The 18,127-nt window shown below is 40.3% G+C and overlaps 1 protein-coding gene across 1 annotated transcript in view; it reads right to left on the reverse strand.

Moving 5' to 3' along the window:
* Nucleotides 1-2,144: 2,144 nt before the first annotated feature.
* banp (BTG3 associated nuclear protein) overlaps nt 2,145-18,127 on the reverse strand; it is a 37,507-nt gene continuing 21,524 nt past the window's right edge. Inside the window, exons 12-13 of the mRNA XM_074676699.1 lie at nt 9,283-9,423; nt 2,145-3,335 (exon numbers count right to left, since the gene is read on the reverse strand). Of these exons, the coding sequence (XP_074532800.1) occupies nt 3,219-3,335; nt 9,283-9,423 (258 nt within the window). The 3' untranslated portion in view covers nt 2,145-3,218. The remainder of the gene's footprint in view (nt 3,336-9,282; nt 9,424-18,127) is intronic.

The following is an 18,127-nucleotide window of genomic DNA, read 5'->3' on the forward strand; positions in this document are numbered from 1 at the left end:
AATGATCCCTGATGAAGGGACATTTACAGCCTTGCATTTCATACTTAAAAAACACTGATTACAAAACTCAAAGTAATATTTTAATATTTTCATTTCTGGTGTGAACTTATATTTAAATTGCTGACCCCTGTCAAGGTATGTTGTTAATTATGGTTAAGAAATAGAATTTACTGCAACCATCTAAATCTATGAGCAGCAATTTGTTTTTGATATCAGATAAAGTATTTATGAAACTTATATTTCACAGCAGTATACTGACACCTACTCTTGACTACAGTTTAAAGTGAATAAAAGATATCTTCTTTTAGCAGTAATAGGCTAATGAGCACAGCGTGTATACTCCTTTGATTTCATAAACTGACATTTTATGAAATCTAAAAATATTTTCTCAGAAACTAAACTTTGAAGTCTTGTATGTGGGAAAAAATAATCACAGTAAGTGTTATTGATTGGTTCGATACCAAAAAAGGAACAGTTCAGAACAGTATGAGCTAAACTGTACAGTATCAGGGAAAAAAAATACATACTTTGATTAAATTTGTAAAAAATATGAATTAATTCATAAATATATGTAGTTCTACTAAATTATTGATACTCAATCATTTGAGGATGTGGAAGTCCAAACTTATCTTTGAAAACTGCTTGTTATTATTTTAAGAAAGGGCAACATGGCAGCAAAAGCCAAGTCAGGTATATCATTTTACCCATTAAGACACACAAATATGCAGAATCCAGCAGTTATCGCACATAAACACACACAAAAAAAGTTTCAACAGAAAAGTACTGCATGCCTTGTTTTTGCTCTTTTGGATTATGCAGTAATTGAGAAATAAATAAATGTGTATATGCTGTGGGCTGTGACAGTGTAATCTTTCCATGTGCACTAGACAGAGAAATCCAGGCTGCTGGGTGCTTTGTTTATACAAGATTAACAGTTTGAGATTTATGATCCTGGAGGCACATCGTGTTTGGACATTTTGCTCTAACAAATATTTTCCATCATCATTTCTACATCCTGACAAAACTCCTCCATGCTTGTAAAACCTTTGAGCAGGGGGAAGATATGCAGCCAAAGTGAAAGCCAGACGAGGAGAGGTTGGTACTTGCATGTTATACCAGACGCCAGCGGAGCAGCCATGGCAGCAGCTGAACAGAGCTGCAGAGAGAGGGAAGAAGATACACGACGGATCTCTGTCCATCACTCCACTCCTTCCCCTAAAAACACGCAGCCTGCGTCCAAACAATCTCCTATCTCTATCCGTCACTCATTTCTCTGTTTTTAGCAGGATGCTTTCAGGGCAGCCAAAGAGAGAGGGTCTGTTGCCACAGTAACCACTCCAGCTCTTGGATGAAGCCCAGGGTTGTAAAAGTGAAGAGAAAGGGCTTGTAACAAGCAAAGTCTGTTTCCTTCCAAGTCCAAGATTTAATGGATAGGGTCACAGAGGGGAGACAGTTGTCTAAGCCAACATTTGAACTCAACTACATCAAGATTATTTCAAAAGGGATGAACCCACCAGTCTATGCCTGTAAATTTAGCCCAGCTTAGAGCGTAATAAAAAGAGGAGCAAATGGGCTTTGACACTGTTTGCGAAGGAGAAAACAAGAGTTGAGTTTGAGGCACATAAAGTGGGTCAGAGACAGCGAAACAGACTAAAGGGAAACAAGAGGAAGCAGCCAAGACCTTGGATGTTGTTTTTATCAAGTTCAGTTTGTCGCCTGGTTATTTCCCCGACTCCAGAATACACGATTACATCACTCCGAGCATGGGAAACTTCTCCAAACCAACACACAGCCGCAGAGTGTCTCGCTTATCTCTTCTGATGTCAGCTGCAGAGAAATTAATCATTAGTTGAGCATCATCCTAACACAATACAGTCTCCTTATGCATCTGCTCAGAAAAAATAAGAATAATCATACAGTGAGCAGAGTGCACTTCAAGCATTGTAATTACAGATTAAACATTATGATAGCAGGATAAACTCATTGATGAAAACATTTTGGCAAAAACCTTTGCGAGTATCGTGTTTTTTTCCCACGTGTTTATATACTTTTGAGGCAGTACTGCTGAGAGAACAGTAGTCTAATCCTCAGAGAAGTTGACATAATATATAGATTTACTGGAGGAAAAAGTAAACAAACCAGCTTAACATAAAACAAGACGTCAAAAACCAAATCAGCCTTTCACACACTCTTCAATTGTCTGTTCTGTCTGTGGATAAAAGAGGAGTCATGTCTTGGAAATGTTTGAAGCCATCTTGATAGGCACAGCTGTTGGAAATGCAGAGGAAAAGCAGAAAAAAAAACACTTTTATGGCAACCACAAACATGTTTTATTCACATGAATGTATCTTTCACAGACACAAAACAGAGGGAAATAAACAACGTCAGGGTTTCCCTGGTATTCTACCAGCAACTTGTGCTGTCTACCACTGGCACCATCTCTTCTATTTTATGGTCTTCTACCTCCAAAAGTGAGCCCTTCAAACGTTTTGCTATGATACAATTACATAAACCAAACAAAAAAAAAAAAAAAACTCTGCGGAACAAGCAATATAAAAACAAGCTGAGGGAAGTAAGGAAGGCAGCAACCACGGCCTGGAGACACAGTATGGATTAAATCATGGAGAGTGACAGGGAACAAGATTCAACAAAAGCAAGTGTAGCTTTGCTCAGTTCAGACTACTTTCCATTGCAGTTCATCATAACAAGTAGGAGCATAGTAATGCTTGAGGTGGGATTCAGGGCCTTTAAATACCCTCATGGGGTTTTCACTGGGTTAGCCAAGGATCTGAACTCCAAATAACTTCTATGTTTTCCAAGGCTGATGTAAACAAGCATCTCTGCTGATGAAGTGGCAGGCGGATGGTCTCCCTGAACGGATTATAATCCCACTGTGTATTCTGCGAGGAGTCAGGTCCTCCTGGTGATGAAAACAACAGGAAGACCACAGCTGATTTCGGCCTATCATGATCTTTTCAAGTTCTCAGGGAACATTGCCATGTGATGACATCTGGTTGGCAACAAATTGAGAAGTTTGTTGGGAAAACAAAAACTGAAAAACAGAAAAAGGAAATGCTTCTTCTCTGTGTTTCACCATTTGTTAACAAGCTGTTCCAACTTGATTGCTTTTCAGACTGTGAGCAGTTTGATGTTTCATCAAGACTGGTTGGGAGATGCTTCAGCATACGGAGGTGGACTATGTTGAACAGGACAATCTCTCAGGTGGCTACAGATGTGACGATCTGGACTACCTCGCCGTTCTCTCCCTGGATGGCTCCCTGGATGGCTTCTTTCACCTCCATGTCTGCCTGCAGGGCTGGGGCCAGCTCAGCAGCCTGGAGCACAGTAAAAAACAATAAGAGATGTTACACATGAAAAATGATGCAGACACAAAAGAAGGATTGTGTGTGTTACCTAACATGACATACGTGTTTTATGGTGCGGAAGTGCTTTATGTACTTGGAAGTCGGGATTCACAAGTCCCAAGTGGGAAATTTCAACTGGAACGGGCCCTGAGGTCAGAATTTCCTACTAGGAAGTTGGCGAATCCACACCACCCCTGAGTTTACAATCAAAGATGGCTGCCCTGGGTGTAAACATCAGTTAAGCTTCTGTTATATTCTGCTTATTTTAGCATTTCTGACCAGTGTTTGTTGACATAAATCAGCCACATAGTATCATTCGATGTTTGTATGTAGAAATATTGCTGTTATGGCAAGTTTTTACGACTTGGCAACTGGAACGCTTTCAACTCGGAGATGACGTCATTCCCACTCCCCACTTCCCAGTTCCAGTGTAATTGGAACACACCATTAGGACCCATTTAGCATCTTAATAATGAGCCAGTGGTTTGGGCTGTTTAACTTCGTATCCCCTCATTCCTCTCAGGCTAACTCTGGCTTTGGAATACAAACATGGTGCCAGCAAATGCCAATTTTGAGGCTTGGATGAAGTCTGAGTTGATATTTGTAATTTGTATTTATAGTCTACAGTGTTTTTATAAAGAAGCACTGACTTGACCAGAGAGATCAGAAGGAGGGGACAAACAATGAATGGCTGGGAAAAAGTAGTGGGGACTGTTGGAGTGATGAGTTTTTGTATTTAGATGCATCCACACTGTCTCTGTGGCTCATGTCTGACCGCGAGGTTTTGTGAGGCTGAAAAAAAAATCCTTAAAAGATGAGAAGGGTTCATGACTCAGTCCTGGATGATGACCATGAAAAGTGACTCACTCCTTCCTCTAATGTACGCCAAAGGTTCCCTCAAACACACCTGCAGCATTTAATCCTCCCTCCAGCCCAGCATGCTGTCACTAGACAACAGCACTGAGTGGTTCACAGCTGCACCACAGCAGCACAAACACAAAAACAACACATGAAGCTGACACAGTATGACCACCATCTGTAAAAAAAAACTACAAATTGAACTCATCAGTTAGTTTTCCAATTGAGGACACAACATGGGGGCTGCTGAAATAGCCTTGCTCTTTTTGATTTTGTAGATATCAGAAACTGGTCTGGCATTTCTTTATAAACTCTGCTAGAACCAGGCATTAGTCCAGAATCTAGACCAGAGCTGGAGAAGAGACATGCTGCATGAAAACGAGCCACATCATCACAAATGTGTGCACAAATGGTCCCAGAAATACAGCAATGTCATTGCATTAACCCCAAGTTTATCTGCTTTGTGTAATGGAAACCATTAAATAAAAAAAGAAAGGAAAAATGCAGAGATAAATAAATACAAGGGCTCAGGTCATTTTTCAAGAATTTCTATAAATGCTACAACATGTCTGGAGACAGACGAGAGCAATTCACTTGATTCAACACTTAGAGAGATGGGGGAAGAACAGCACTGACTTTTCTGTGAACTATGAACTTCACAATGTTTATTTCCCAAGTGGGGAATGCTGGTCCTTTTCCCAACTTTACTTTCTAGTTTCTTAATTCATGCACTGCATAGTTTTTGTCTAAGTTACTCATAAAGTCCTAGAAAGTGCCAAAAAATCACGGAGGCATCAACCTCTTTTTTCTTTGACCAAATTTAAGGGGTTAAAGATGAGCAGAAATCTGTTTCACTGTCTTATAATTTTTAAATCAACAGACTACATCATGCACCCACTGGTTTTTTGCCCATGTGCCCTTGCTGAACCCACAGCTGATGACTGGTCAGACGTCTGGCTGACTTTGCTGAGTTGTGTTCAAATCTGTGTAGAATCGAACAATAGGAAAAACTGACCTCATTTCGGACTCAGAAATCACTTCAAACAAATCAGTTAAAGTAAACAAACAATCTGATTGCTCTCAGTGCCAAGCAACACAGAGCGCAGGCCTTTGTACAACTCTGCCTGATGTGGCAACCATTGTGGATGTCTGTGAATATGTAAATAATTAGCTGTTTGGTGTAAATCCATTCTTTTTTTGATCCACATGCAGCAGCATTAATCAACACAAGCCTCTACAGTCATTTGAAAAATTCAAAAGAAAAAAAACTGAACACAATGCGTGGCTAATCCACATTTGCTCCTCTTCCTTCAAAGAAAAGAGAATATGATCACTTCCACTACATCTTCAGAGGGATCCATAGCATGGCAGGGCTGGTGCACTTCACAGACATGATTCATTTGAAGTTTTTTTTTTGTTTGGACAACAACACTGCAAAGAATTGACTCGGGCCAGAGTTAAAGCAGAGAGAATTCAGACTTTGGGGAAAAATGCTGTGGGGATAATAAAGGACAAAATTCAACAGAAAGCAGAGAGCAATGGTAATGTGCTCTTCTTTTACAGTTAACCTGACCACTTCAAAGGCTGCTGAGCTTCATGTCTGTTTACCATCCTGATTCAACATGTGGTCATTTCATAACAAGCTCAATCATCTCAGGGTTTAAGGTAAATATCTCCAGATCCTTATGTTAAATTGAGGTTTGTTATCATGACTGGAAGAGAAGTGGATTTTACAATGGATGAAAAAAAGATCACAGTAGTGGAAACTGATCTATTGCATAGCCCAGAATTTTATCTAAATGACAGAATTAACAGTTTCATACCTCCAACTACCCACCACAACAGTACAACTGTTGAAAGATCATTTCTGTCACATTATTAACTTTGAGGGAATAACAGACTGTACAGAATATGGACGGCTCAACTACTCCCCAAAAAATGAAACCGAAACATTTGGAGTGTATCCTGATGTCTTAAGTCTAAAGTGACATAGTGTCCAAGATCAAGCCTTTAGTCAGACTTGAGCCCTGATTTTCAGGAACTACGACTCAACTTCCACTGACTCAGACAGACTCAGATTTAAGCACAGACGAACGCCTGGTTTCTAGTTCTGCACTGACCCTATGCCACGGGCTGATGCAGTTGTGAGCTCTAAACGCTTCTACGTGTCTGCTTCGCTCTAGAATACTCATCTGAAATGACTGAGGCTGGTGTGATATGTGTGATGGCTAAATTGTCTGTTTTTTTGTTTTGCTATGTTTTGTGCTTTAACAGCAATTCAACAGCGATTTCGTGCATTTTATGTTTCACTGAAGCTGAAAGATCTTTCAGTTTTTCATATAGCAGCAATAACAACGGACAGAGAGGATACATTGGAGGAGATAAAATGCACAGCTGATATGCAGTAAAGCCTGGCTCACACTACAGGATTTTAAAAATCTTCTAAGATTCTGAAAGCGGGTTATATCTCACACATTAGGAGAATCTTCACAGATCATCTTCTCTTAAATCTTAAGCACACTGTAACAACAATATTTGAAAATACTGACCAGCACACACAACAGGATTTCACCAAGATTATTCGACCAGAGAGAGTGATGCACCACATGTGCTCAGTTGTTTGATCTGAGGTTTTTAGCGCACTGGTGGGACAGGAGGAGAGACAAGCGGAGCCGTCTGCGGTGCCTTTCATCCATAACATGCACGCAGAGGGACAGAGGTGAAACTGTTGCTGTATCAGCCAATAATGGCATGATCTCACACCGATCACTGATAAAACAACAGTTTGCTACTGAAAATGGCGTGATTATGTGTTATTTTTAAAGGCATTATTGATCTGGCTCGAGTGGGCCAGTGGAGCGCGCAGTCAGCTGACCTGGAGCCTTTCAGTTGCACTTTGAGCCTGTGTTTGTTGTCTGTTGTCTGGTCTCTTGTAAGGGGTCTCTCTCTAATTGTCTGTTGTCATCCTCAGTGAGAATGAATGTTGTAATCATCCAGATAAATATCAAACATGTTTGAAAATTATCGGAGCGGATCCGACAAGTCTGTGAGACGATCGTGGGGCTAAAGATTCATCTGTCAACCGCTCACACTAGAAGATAATCTTGCCCGAACGTCAGGGCCGATTTTAGTCCCCGACCAGATTTCTTCATCGATTGTTGGGAGGACCGAATCTGGGTCAAATCGGGCCGAGAATCCAGTGGTGTGAGCCAGGCTTAAGATGACATATACATACAGGGAACACTATCCTGGTCAGTGGACCATTCATAGGGCTTTCAGCTCACATTGATTTTATACAGTGGCATTTAGGAAGAGGTGCACGTCAATCATCGATGCAGAAGTATAAGCCAGACTTACGTCTGAAATACACAGAATGTGTCTGCAATGCGCATCCGTTCTGTCATTAAAATAAATGTGTCAACTTGCACAGGATCTGTTTTGTCGCTGCATGTCTGTGTGGCTAGTCCGTTGTGTTGCAAGTAATACCTAGCCATCCTGTTTTTGACAAGGAGCTGCAACGCATAAATTCAGAGAAGGGAAGATCGAGCGGGACAGGAAGTCGTGACCGGAAACTACCTGTAAATACCCAGTGACTTTCAAAATAAAACAGTACGTGACAAAATCAGTTCGTATTTAGCTTATCTACGATGATGGACAGTCATAATGAGCGAAGCCAGACCAGGAGTCAACAGGTTTGAGGTTTTATAGCCCAACATGAATGAAGAGAGACTTATCAATGGAGTGGAAAGTGCGGGAACTCCTCAGTCTGTGACTCCAGCTGTCTGTCAGTCATGCAGCTTGTTGTGTTCATGCAGTGAACACGCAGTCGGTGTAAGTTGATAAACGCAGTCAAGACACAGCGCAACGTAGTCGTACTGCACACTTATCCAGTGTATTTCAGGCATTAAGAGCCACAAGTCGTGTTTCGCTTTCAAAGATTATTAAGTAAAATCAGTGACCACTGGGTTAAGATGTGATACAGGACAGATCATGCTTACCAACTACACCTCACCCTTTGTAGACGTAGTAAAATGTATAAAAGGTCGGCACACCAATGCTTTTCTCAGCCCTCAAACATGTCTGTTGGTGGACTGTATGCTACTGCTAGACTGTGCTCTGTTTGACTTTAAAAAACATTTTTTGTCTCTTTGTGTTAACACTTGAACTATGCCTTAACATGTTGAAAAATCATCATAAATAGTCAAAAGTGTGTTTTTTTAAAGGAGAGAGGGTAAACAAATTTTTTCCATATTAATAGATGTATCACAAAAGTGAAGATCATTTATTATACTTAGTTCTTAATTCAAAGAATATCTAATGGGTAAGAATAACTGCCTCAAATGTTTTCTTGAAAAACAAATACTAGTTTCTTAGATCAGCATGATTTTTAAAGCCAAAAATACATCATGATAGCTCTGATAAAGGGGAATTTGGTACTTATTGAAACTGTTTCTTTGAATTGTTGTCGTAGACTTGAGGTTTGACTGTGTTAGGTTGTTTGTTTGGTACGATAGCGTTTGATATCACCAGTTTATACAAAAATTATTGTGTGGCTCAGAGAGAGTGTGTTTAGTTCCATTTGTCAAAACAAGCTAAGAAAAAAGTGTGATATAACTCTGAAATATTAATTACAGATGAGCCATAACATCATCATGCAGCTTCATAACAGTTCTCAGAAAACAAATAGTTTTGGAAAGCTAATGCTTCTCTTAACAGTAAACTTTCGAATTAAGAACATCAAACCTGATTTGACACACTGTATATTTAGGTTTGTGCCATTTTCTCCATGCATTCAAAATCTTGATGCTTGTTTCTTCAAAGTATTGGGAAATGATTAATAGTGTCAGTGAAAGACAGACTGTGGTTTGTGTATTTCAGAAGATGAAAGAGATGGCTTAAAAGAAACATGTTACTGAAGACAGGATAAAAAGCCAAACATGTGAAGCTGAAATGATTTAGATTTGAACATGGGTCTGTTTATTTTCACATGATCACCATCCATGTGTGGAAATTCCTAGAAAGCCTGTGTTTTTATGTTTCTGTGTATTTGTGTTTTTACCTGTACTGCAGCTGTATGATCAGCCACAGGCGCTAGCTGGACGTACTGCACTTGGATGTCAGGGGGGAGGGGCGAGCCCTCAACTGCTGTTGCCCCACCATCAGCTGACGCCACAGCTATGAGCTGAGCTCCACGCAGCACCTAGGACAGTCAAGAAGAAGAAAAAAGTCAGCCAGTGTTTACACTTTCAGTCTAATTTCAGTATTATCATCAGTCTTTCAATCTCCTTTGACACATGAAAGTGTGAAAATAACCCCCTCATTAGCTATCTCTAGCTAAAAGCCAATAATCAGACTGGCCTCCTAGAAATGATCTAAAGCACACATCACTGGAAACATGAACTGAATAAAAGCAAACAGCAGAAGGCCTTGTCCACGTCCTATCTGATGTGTTTATGTTCTTTGGTTGATTACTGCAATCAGTGTATACAAGTAAGGTGTCAAACAAACACCCAGAAACTTTGGGGAAGAGAATAAGTCATGTGGAGGCACCTAAATGAAGTAAATAAACATTTCAGTCCTGCTGTTCCCCCTCTTCCTCTTTTCTGTTTTTACATCAAGATGTAGAAAAACTTTATAGCACACAGAATTAAGTTATGTTTTACAAGTTTTCTTTTTCCAGGCCAAGAACACGATAGGCTTGTTAAGATTCATTTTTATCTTAGTTTGTTTTGTTGAAGCTATACTTCGACAACGATATAAAAAAGAACTGGCAGAGAAATGAGAGCAAGTCGTCACAGGGAGATCCTGATTCCCCCAAAGTGCTGAAAGTCAGCCAGGCAACATCAGAGCTCGGCGGATTCAGTGGGTTAATTACAGAGCAGCGAGGGCAGCTGGTGTGTTGTTGGGTTTCCCTATAGCTTGTTGAGGCCATTCTCTATAGATAGACTGCAACCACAAACACAGAGGGGACAGCATGTGTGTGTGTGTGTGTGTGTGTGTGTGTGTGTGTGTGTGAGTGCATACAAGTGGCTCACACTCATATGCTGTGGGATTAGCAAAGCACTGCTGTTAATTTGCATAGCATAACTCCCATGTGACAACAGACATACAAATTAACATACAATCATCCTGTCAACACAGGCCCGGAAAAAGACGAATGGAGGGAAACATTCACTGAGTTTCTTAGCAGGATGTTTGTTTTAATCAGAAAAGAGGTTCAAGACAACACTTCTATCCACCAGTGTGGCCAAAAGCTTTCCAACAAAAACTTTCTTTAAGAGAGAGGTTGAAATAAAAGGCATTCCTCCATGATCTGACAGCTTGGTCTCGTTTTGCTTTTTTCTGCTTGCACGGCCTTGAACTGAACACAGGCCTCTTTCAGTGTCTCCTGTCTTACAGATTTCATACGTATGTCTTTGTGAGCCTTCTCCACAATGTTATGTGAGGTCTCGGTCTCCAGTTCAGCCGGCTTCCAGCTGCATTCATTGCTGGGACTGGCAGGGGCATGCTCCACAGACATGAAAAATTTAAAGGAAAATATGCAAGCCTGCAGAAAAACCCGAACCCTCACAAACCACAATTACAGACGATGTTTGTTGCCCCCAACCCTTTCAATCCCAGAGTCCCACACTGCCTCCCAGACCCTGGATCCAACCTTTGCTTTGAAGTTCTGAGTTAGCGACAGGCACGGAGGGTTCAGTTAACCCATCCCCCTCCATAAACCCATTGGTTTGCTTCATCACCGGAGACACTTTGCCAGTTTTACCACAAAATCTGTCGCCTCATGCCGTAACGCGCCGTGCTCAGCCAAGCCGATGGAAGCTATTAGTGTAAGAAGTCTGCCTGACTCACCCAATCAGAAAACCAGGACACTTCGGGAACAGACATGAATCAAGGCTGAGTGAGTGAGACTCTTTTAAACCAAAAGACTGTTAAATTTTGGTTAAATGAGTCAGAGTTTGATCACCCTAAACATGTCCCATCAACTGCAGCGTTAGCCTAAAGGGCTGGTGTTTCGAGTAATCAGTCTGTGAAAAGTCGTTTGATGAGCTGGAAAATACGCTCATTGACTTAAGCTTTGATCAAGAGAATAAATCTAAACCATCCTTATGACTGAATTTAAAGGTTGAAATCAACGGTCAGCTTGCTTTGCTTAGCGCAAGGACCGTATTCTGTAAGCTAATAATACTTAGATATCAACACTTAATGTTTTTTTTAATTTTAAACTACTCCATGTTAGGGATGCACCGATCTTGCTTTTCTGGTCACCATTACTGATACGGATACCTGGGCCTTGGGTATCAACCAGTACCGATCCTGATCCAATACCAGTGTTAAATGATAAGCTGCATGCTCTACTGTGGGATAAGACTGGTAATGTTTTGAGCAAAAGTCAAAAATGGGTACATATGGAATGACTGAAGTAAATATTTTAACTAGTTGGTGGGACTTGATTAAAAAAATTAATCGAATTGATTATGCCATTTGCAATTAATTAATTGTAATCGTATTTTAATCACATCAATATTCAACATCAAAAGCAACACTTTTCAGTTCAAACTGATTTTGGTAGAAGACTAAATTATTAAATATTCTCATACGCAAGTTTAAACAACAAAATCCTGTTTATTTTGTTCAGAAGATTTTTTTTGTGGACACTACTTTCAAGTACATTCATCAGCCATTATGTGGTAAATAGTGCTGTCAGGAGATTAAAAAATAATCTAATTATTTACAGGATTTGTAATTAATTGATCTAATTAATCACATTTTAATCTTATATATGCTTAAGGTCCCCACATAAAGAATTTGAATTCTAGGGCATTACAAAATTATAGTGCATGACTAATCGAATGAATACACGAAAAAGAGAAGATTTGAAAATCCTTTTTTTTTTTTCAACTGGTCAATATTAATTAAAATGTCAGTGTTCCCTGCCATTGACATTCGATTATTCGATCTATAGAAGTAAAATATATTTTTCAGCAGAGGGAGGCTGGGTCTAGTGGAGCTTGTCAATCAAAATCCTGCTCGTAAACCACTGTGGGTGGTGGGCTCTTTGGACGAGAGCTCAGCATGGATATGAGGAGAAATGTGAGATGACAGAGGCATAGCAAGACGCTGCGAGTAAGAAAAGGACAAGATCATGGAGAGGATCAAAGAATGGAGCGCCCAAGGTGAACGCGATCAAAAACGTTTGAAATTTCTATTTTTTGGACCAAAATCAGGAAGAGAGACATAAAAGAAGAGAGTCCACTCTTCTTAGGTAACTTTGGTGTGTACATGGTCATAGAATATATATTTGGGTCTTAAAAGATTGTTCAAGACGCTCTGAAAATGGCTGGCAGCCAATAAGTTAATCTTGCGTTGATTTTTATAACGCGTTAATGTGCGGTGTAATTAATTAATCTAATTAACGCGTTAAAGTCACAGCCCTAATTTTAACTTTAAATGTTTAAATTTTAACAGCAGTTTGGTTTAAAAAATGCTCCAGAATTTACAGAAATTACTATTTGATTGTACAATTTTATACCTAAGTCATAGTATACTAGTATAGTATAGTATACTAAGTCATAGTTTAGCCTTAGTGTCAAGTTTGGACCGATCCTTTCCCACCGATAACCCAATCCAGCTTTGAGGGGCTAGATCGGGTCGCATTACAGCAATGCCAATATTCAATACTAGGATCAGAACAGTGCATCTCTTCTCCATGTATGCATCCTTGAAGTTCTTTCACAGAGGCTCAGTTCATATCAAGAACCCTGAATCAGACAGCTCATTGAACACAGTGCTAAAAACAAACACGCAACCAGCTGCTCAAGTGACTAAAGTGTATCTTCACGGTCAACCCCTGAAGAGATACATCCTTATCTTCACACTTCATCACACTATTTCTTTTTTTGGAATCAATCCAAGTGCTCATCTGTCTGCATTCATGTGAATCTGTCTGCATGTGTGAGTGAATGTGAGTGTGTAAACTCAAACACGATTATGTGTCTGTACTTTCTAACTTGTGTATCTAAGTGCATAATTACCGGAGTTCAAGAGATGCTACGGTTGATACTCGATAGTGTAAACCCTTGTCTTATTCAATTAGCTTCTCAACCTCCATTTGAGAGTAGTTTGCATTCTCAGCTGTGAGGAGCCGCACACAGAGGCTCATAAAAGCATTTACAGAGTTGGAACGGTGTGTGAGATCTCCGTGGCGATTACACAGGAACTTCTCGGGTCCACATCCTGTCCCACGACTCAGTTCAAAACATCTCACTTCCACTCGTTGGGTGTGCTAATGTCATGCTTTAAAGACAGGCTTGGTTAAAAGAATCAAAAAAGACAAACGCATCCACTGCAGCAGATCCATTCAGAGGGTACCCAGAGGATTAATCTCAGTCATGGGAGATAATTTTGTCATATTTGCAGAAAATATTGGCTTTTTGTTTATGATGAGCCATGATTGTGAGTACATTTAAAGCCCTTATTGAGCAACTTTAAGTGATTCTCTAAGCACTGATGATAATTACCTCTCATTCAGCTAATTGGATATAATCATCATCAAGCTGGTTGGCAATGATACAAAAGCACAAATAATTACCAAATTGCATTGGGGGAAACATTTAGGAGGAAGAAGATAAATCAACAAATCAAGATCATGAGAACAAAGAACTTCACTACAGAGCAGGAAGAGAAATGATGATGGAGCTCTCTTGGAGCAGACAAGTCCCACGGCTCTAAGAAACTTCACAGTTTTGCCTCAATGCAACAGTTTTCATCTGAGAGCTGGAGTGACTCACTAAAGAATAAAATGTAGCCCACAATATTCAATTTGACATAGTGAGCTCAATATGTCAGAAACAGGGGCCACCTCCTGATCTTAAGTGCATTAACTACTGCTGACCTCAAGCTCTGATGAATAGGGACCTTTAAATAATCAGTGCTGACTGGCTGCTCACCACCACGCAGGAGGTCCAGAGAGCGGAGCAGACGAGCAGGATTAAAGAGCAGTAAGACAAGAAGAGCACAGAACAACCAAGAGCATCTTAAATCCTCTGCGGGCTTTGCTTGCTGCCATGGCCTTGGGAGAAAAATGGGAAGAAAAAATAAATCTTTTGCTGATGCTGTAATGCTTTCAGTAATGGATTCAGTACATGGAGAGGGGAGAGAAATGAACAACAGCAGCAGCTTGATGCAGAAAACAGTCATGGCTGTCAGACTGAAAAAACAACAACAAATACATAAAAAGTCATGTTCTGTGCTTGTCTTTGAGTTATAAACTCATTTCTATCTCACCTTTTTACAACATACAGCAATGAAAGGTTTCCTTCTTTACTCTTTATTACACTTTCAGAGTTTTGTATTGTCAAGGAAATCCGTCTCAACAATGCTCTGATTTCGTACAGGCTGGTATTAATTCCCAGGCTCACAGGAGGTCTCATTTAAACTCAGCTGTTCATCGGACGATGTGATGACTCACCCTCTTGATGTGCATGTCTGTGTGTTTGTGTCTGAGGATGTTTTTAAAGATTATGCTACACCCTAGCTGCAAATGAAGCACATTGGAATCACCCGTACCACGAGAACCTCCTTTAAGAAAAAAACACACACAAACCAAAACAACAATAAATTTACATGAGACCGGTTTCCTTGTGCTTTAGGGGAAGACAATGTGGTTCCTATCATTCTCAAAGGCATGTCTAGTCTTCTTACAGATGTGACAAAAGAGGGGGGGGGGGGGAGAGGGGGATGTAAAAAGAAACATTTGGACTTTGGAGTGGCTGGAACTTCCTCCCGGCTTCACAGCCGTCAACAACATCTGCAACTGCCAACGCTGGACAGATGTCCAGGCAGAAACAATATCTCCGGGTGGGTAGGTGGGGCGGAGGGAGGGGGAAAGGCCTGGCCTTCACTTGGCTGCAAATGTGCCCAAAGACAGTGAGATTTTAAAAGATCTTGTTAGGTGTAGACTGGGAAAAAGAAAGAAAGACACTGCCCTACATGTTTTTCACAGTGGTCGTTAACTCGTGGTTATACAAGCCCTTTCGTAACCCTGTAAATAAACATAAAGACTTTGACAAAAAGCTGAAACAGAATAAAAACTGATTATACTTTTCCCTTTTATTCATTCCTACCTTTTTTCCAGTATGTGTTGAGATTTCTATCAAGTGATCTTGCCATTTCTGCTCTTTAAAATGCATCTTCTTTACAAACAATCATTATGCTTGACCCTTGGCTTCCTAACCTGGCCCACTGCATCCAGTCTCCACCCACCCACTGACACTGTCTCAGCACCTGCATCTAATCAAACCCTCCCTTTGCATCTTTTACTCCAAAACTCCCACCAGCAGACCGGGAGTCAGATTCAAACACAGCTGAGAAAGGTTTTATGACAAAACCAGCTTGACTTGAATCCTGATCCAGAACCAGCAAATCAAAGGGGGACTGATGACAAAAATAACAGTTCTAATTAAAAGTCAGGCTCTTTAAAAACAAAGTGGGAGAAAATTCAACTGGAAGTTCTTTCTGTTCTCTCAAGAGCAAATCCAAATTTGGCCTCCTTAATTGACAAAGGCATTTTTACGGTGTCGGTAAATTTAACGATTTAAGATGACGACCGTATCGTGTTTTCAGTTATCTGGTTTTACTCAAAGAAGCCACAAGTCATGATAGACGCAGGTTGTAAAACTTAGCTAACACAATACCACATATCACAAAAGCACCCATTTTAACGTGTCATTACGTCCTTTGTTCTCTTTTAGAATTGAGCTAGAAATAAGTGCATGCTGACGAATCCACAACTCTGTAAATCAAAAGTAGCTTTTGAAAAAAACCTGCAGTGATTCAACTCAGTTTTTGGCTCTGGCACTGCTTTTTTAAATATTCAAAACAAATGAAAATGCTTTGGAAAAGAGGTTTGAAGACTTGACATCTCCAAATGACCTAACGCTGAACCTTCAAACAAACCCCCCCTTTAAGAGAATTCAGCGGGCCTGAACCTATGCACGTCTGACAAACTGCAGGAGACAGTCCAACTGTTCTACCTCAGGTCTGGAGTCACCTGTCAGTTGATGTTAGGTTGTAGAACACAGAGCTTAAACTCATTGAGATATCTCTTCTATCATACACAATCACTTTTGATGTGGTCTGTTCATAGGTTATGAATCTGTTTTCCCAAAAAATGTGGTCTTAATACATTATATTTAAGGCATTTAAAGCATTTCATTCATTTTTTTATATATATAAATGATGTGTTTGAGTTGATTTACCTTATTTTTTGTTCTTTCATTTAGAAATATAAAACCTGCCTTTCTAAACCCCAGTGTTTTTGTATCTGTCAAATTAAGATTAAACTCTGGCTCATAGATGGGGACATTGGGGGTAAGAGGGAACAGGATATGTTTTTTATATTTTGCACAATTTGACAAATCTGTCTACCCAGATCAAAATGCTATTTAGGAAAAAAAGAGATGCAGTGTAGGTGGTGTACACTCTTTTACCATAATTCCCACAAAGAACTAAACTTCTCCTGTTCTCACACTGCTTACCCTGCAGATTCCCTTTGTTTACTTTTTGTTTTTTAAAAGGGTGCCTCTATTTGAAGGAACAGCTTTGGAGAGACAACTTGGAAGAAAAGAGCAAATGACATGCACGTGATATAGTATTCGAACAGCCAATGCAGCAAGATCTGTAGTCTCCTACGTGGAGTGTCTGCTTCACCAACTGAGGTAAACTAGTGCCACGCAATTTTCCCTTTTTACAAACACAATACTTTGAATTCCATATTTTGTGGTGCTTGTGTCAGCAGAAAATTCAGACAGCAATCAGACGAGAGTCGTCTCGAACAATGAGCCATCTAGCCCTATAAAACAGACATGCTTATTCAGGCTATGACTCCAATGTTTGTCAGAAACCTTAACAAAGATGTTTACATGACAGAAATATTACTTTAGCCTCGCTACAATAAACCGTCAGATCATTTAAAATCACATATTTGAGGAGGACTGCAGTCACCATCAAGATCCCGCTGGAAACGGATGATGAGTTCTGTTGGCCTGGGACTGGTGAGGAAGGGCTGCGCCCAGCCTGTGCTGATGATGAGTCACACCAAAATAAATCAGATACATCTGGTCCCCTCTTGCTCTGCCCACAGAGACATAAGTAAACACCGCTGGGGGTACCCTCCTCTGCACTGCTCCCAAACGCTGAGTAACAAACACACACACACTCACACACTCACAGGGACAAAACTCAGGATTCCCGATCTGTTGCCCTTTATCTCAGGGCCAAAATGCCACAAGGACACAAAGCAGACCACTACTCCTTTGAAACACAATCCACCACTAGACCTCTAAATCCTACACTGCTTACGTACATCCCACTTACGCTAAACATCGGTCATAAAACATCTTGTTTGTATCTTTTCATCTCCTTTCACCCTCCCTTTGTGCTGTGAATCACAAGAATCCCCCCCCTTACACACGAGGAACAACATTCTTGAGCAGAGAGAGAAAAAGGACAAGTGAGGAACTCGTGCCAAGAGGCAGCTGTTTGATTCCAGCACAAATCACACCCTGATTCAACCCTACACTTTGTTTAGGCATCTGCTTTGTGCGCAGAAATGACATGTCATGTGATATGGTAAGGAAACAGAATACTCTGTGACTGCACAAACCTACAGACACACACAATCTTTTCAAGAGCACTTCAAGTGCAACATGAGTTCAGAAGTGGGGAGGAAAAGGAGGAGGAGGAGAAGGAGGAGGAGGAGCTGAGGTCAAGATACATTAATTTATCTGTTTCCTCTTCATCTCTTCTTTATGACCTCACTTTATTCCCTTATGTTTCCTTAATCATTCTTTTATAGAATGTACAGCCTGTACTTTTCCAGGTTCTGTGTTAAAAAGGTCGTA

This window comes from Halichoeres trimaculatus, unplaced genomic scaffold (assembly GCF_033239565.1).
Source record: "Halichoeres trimaculatus isolate MK-OKI-2021-1 unplaced genomic scaffold, fHalTri1.1 fHalTri1_scaffold_10, whole genome shotgun sequence".
Lineage (NCBI taxonomy): Eukaryota > Metazoa > Chordata > Actinopteri > Labriformes > Labridae > Halichoeres > Halichoeres trimaculatus.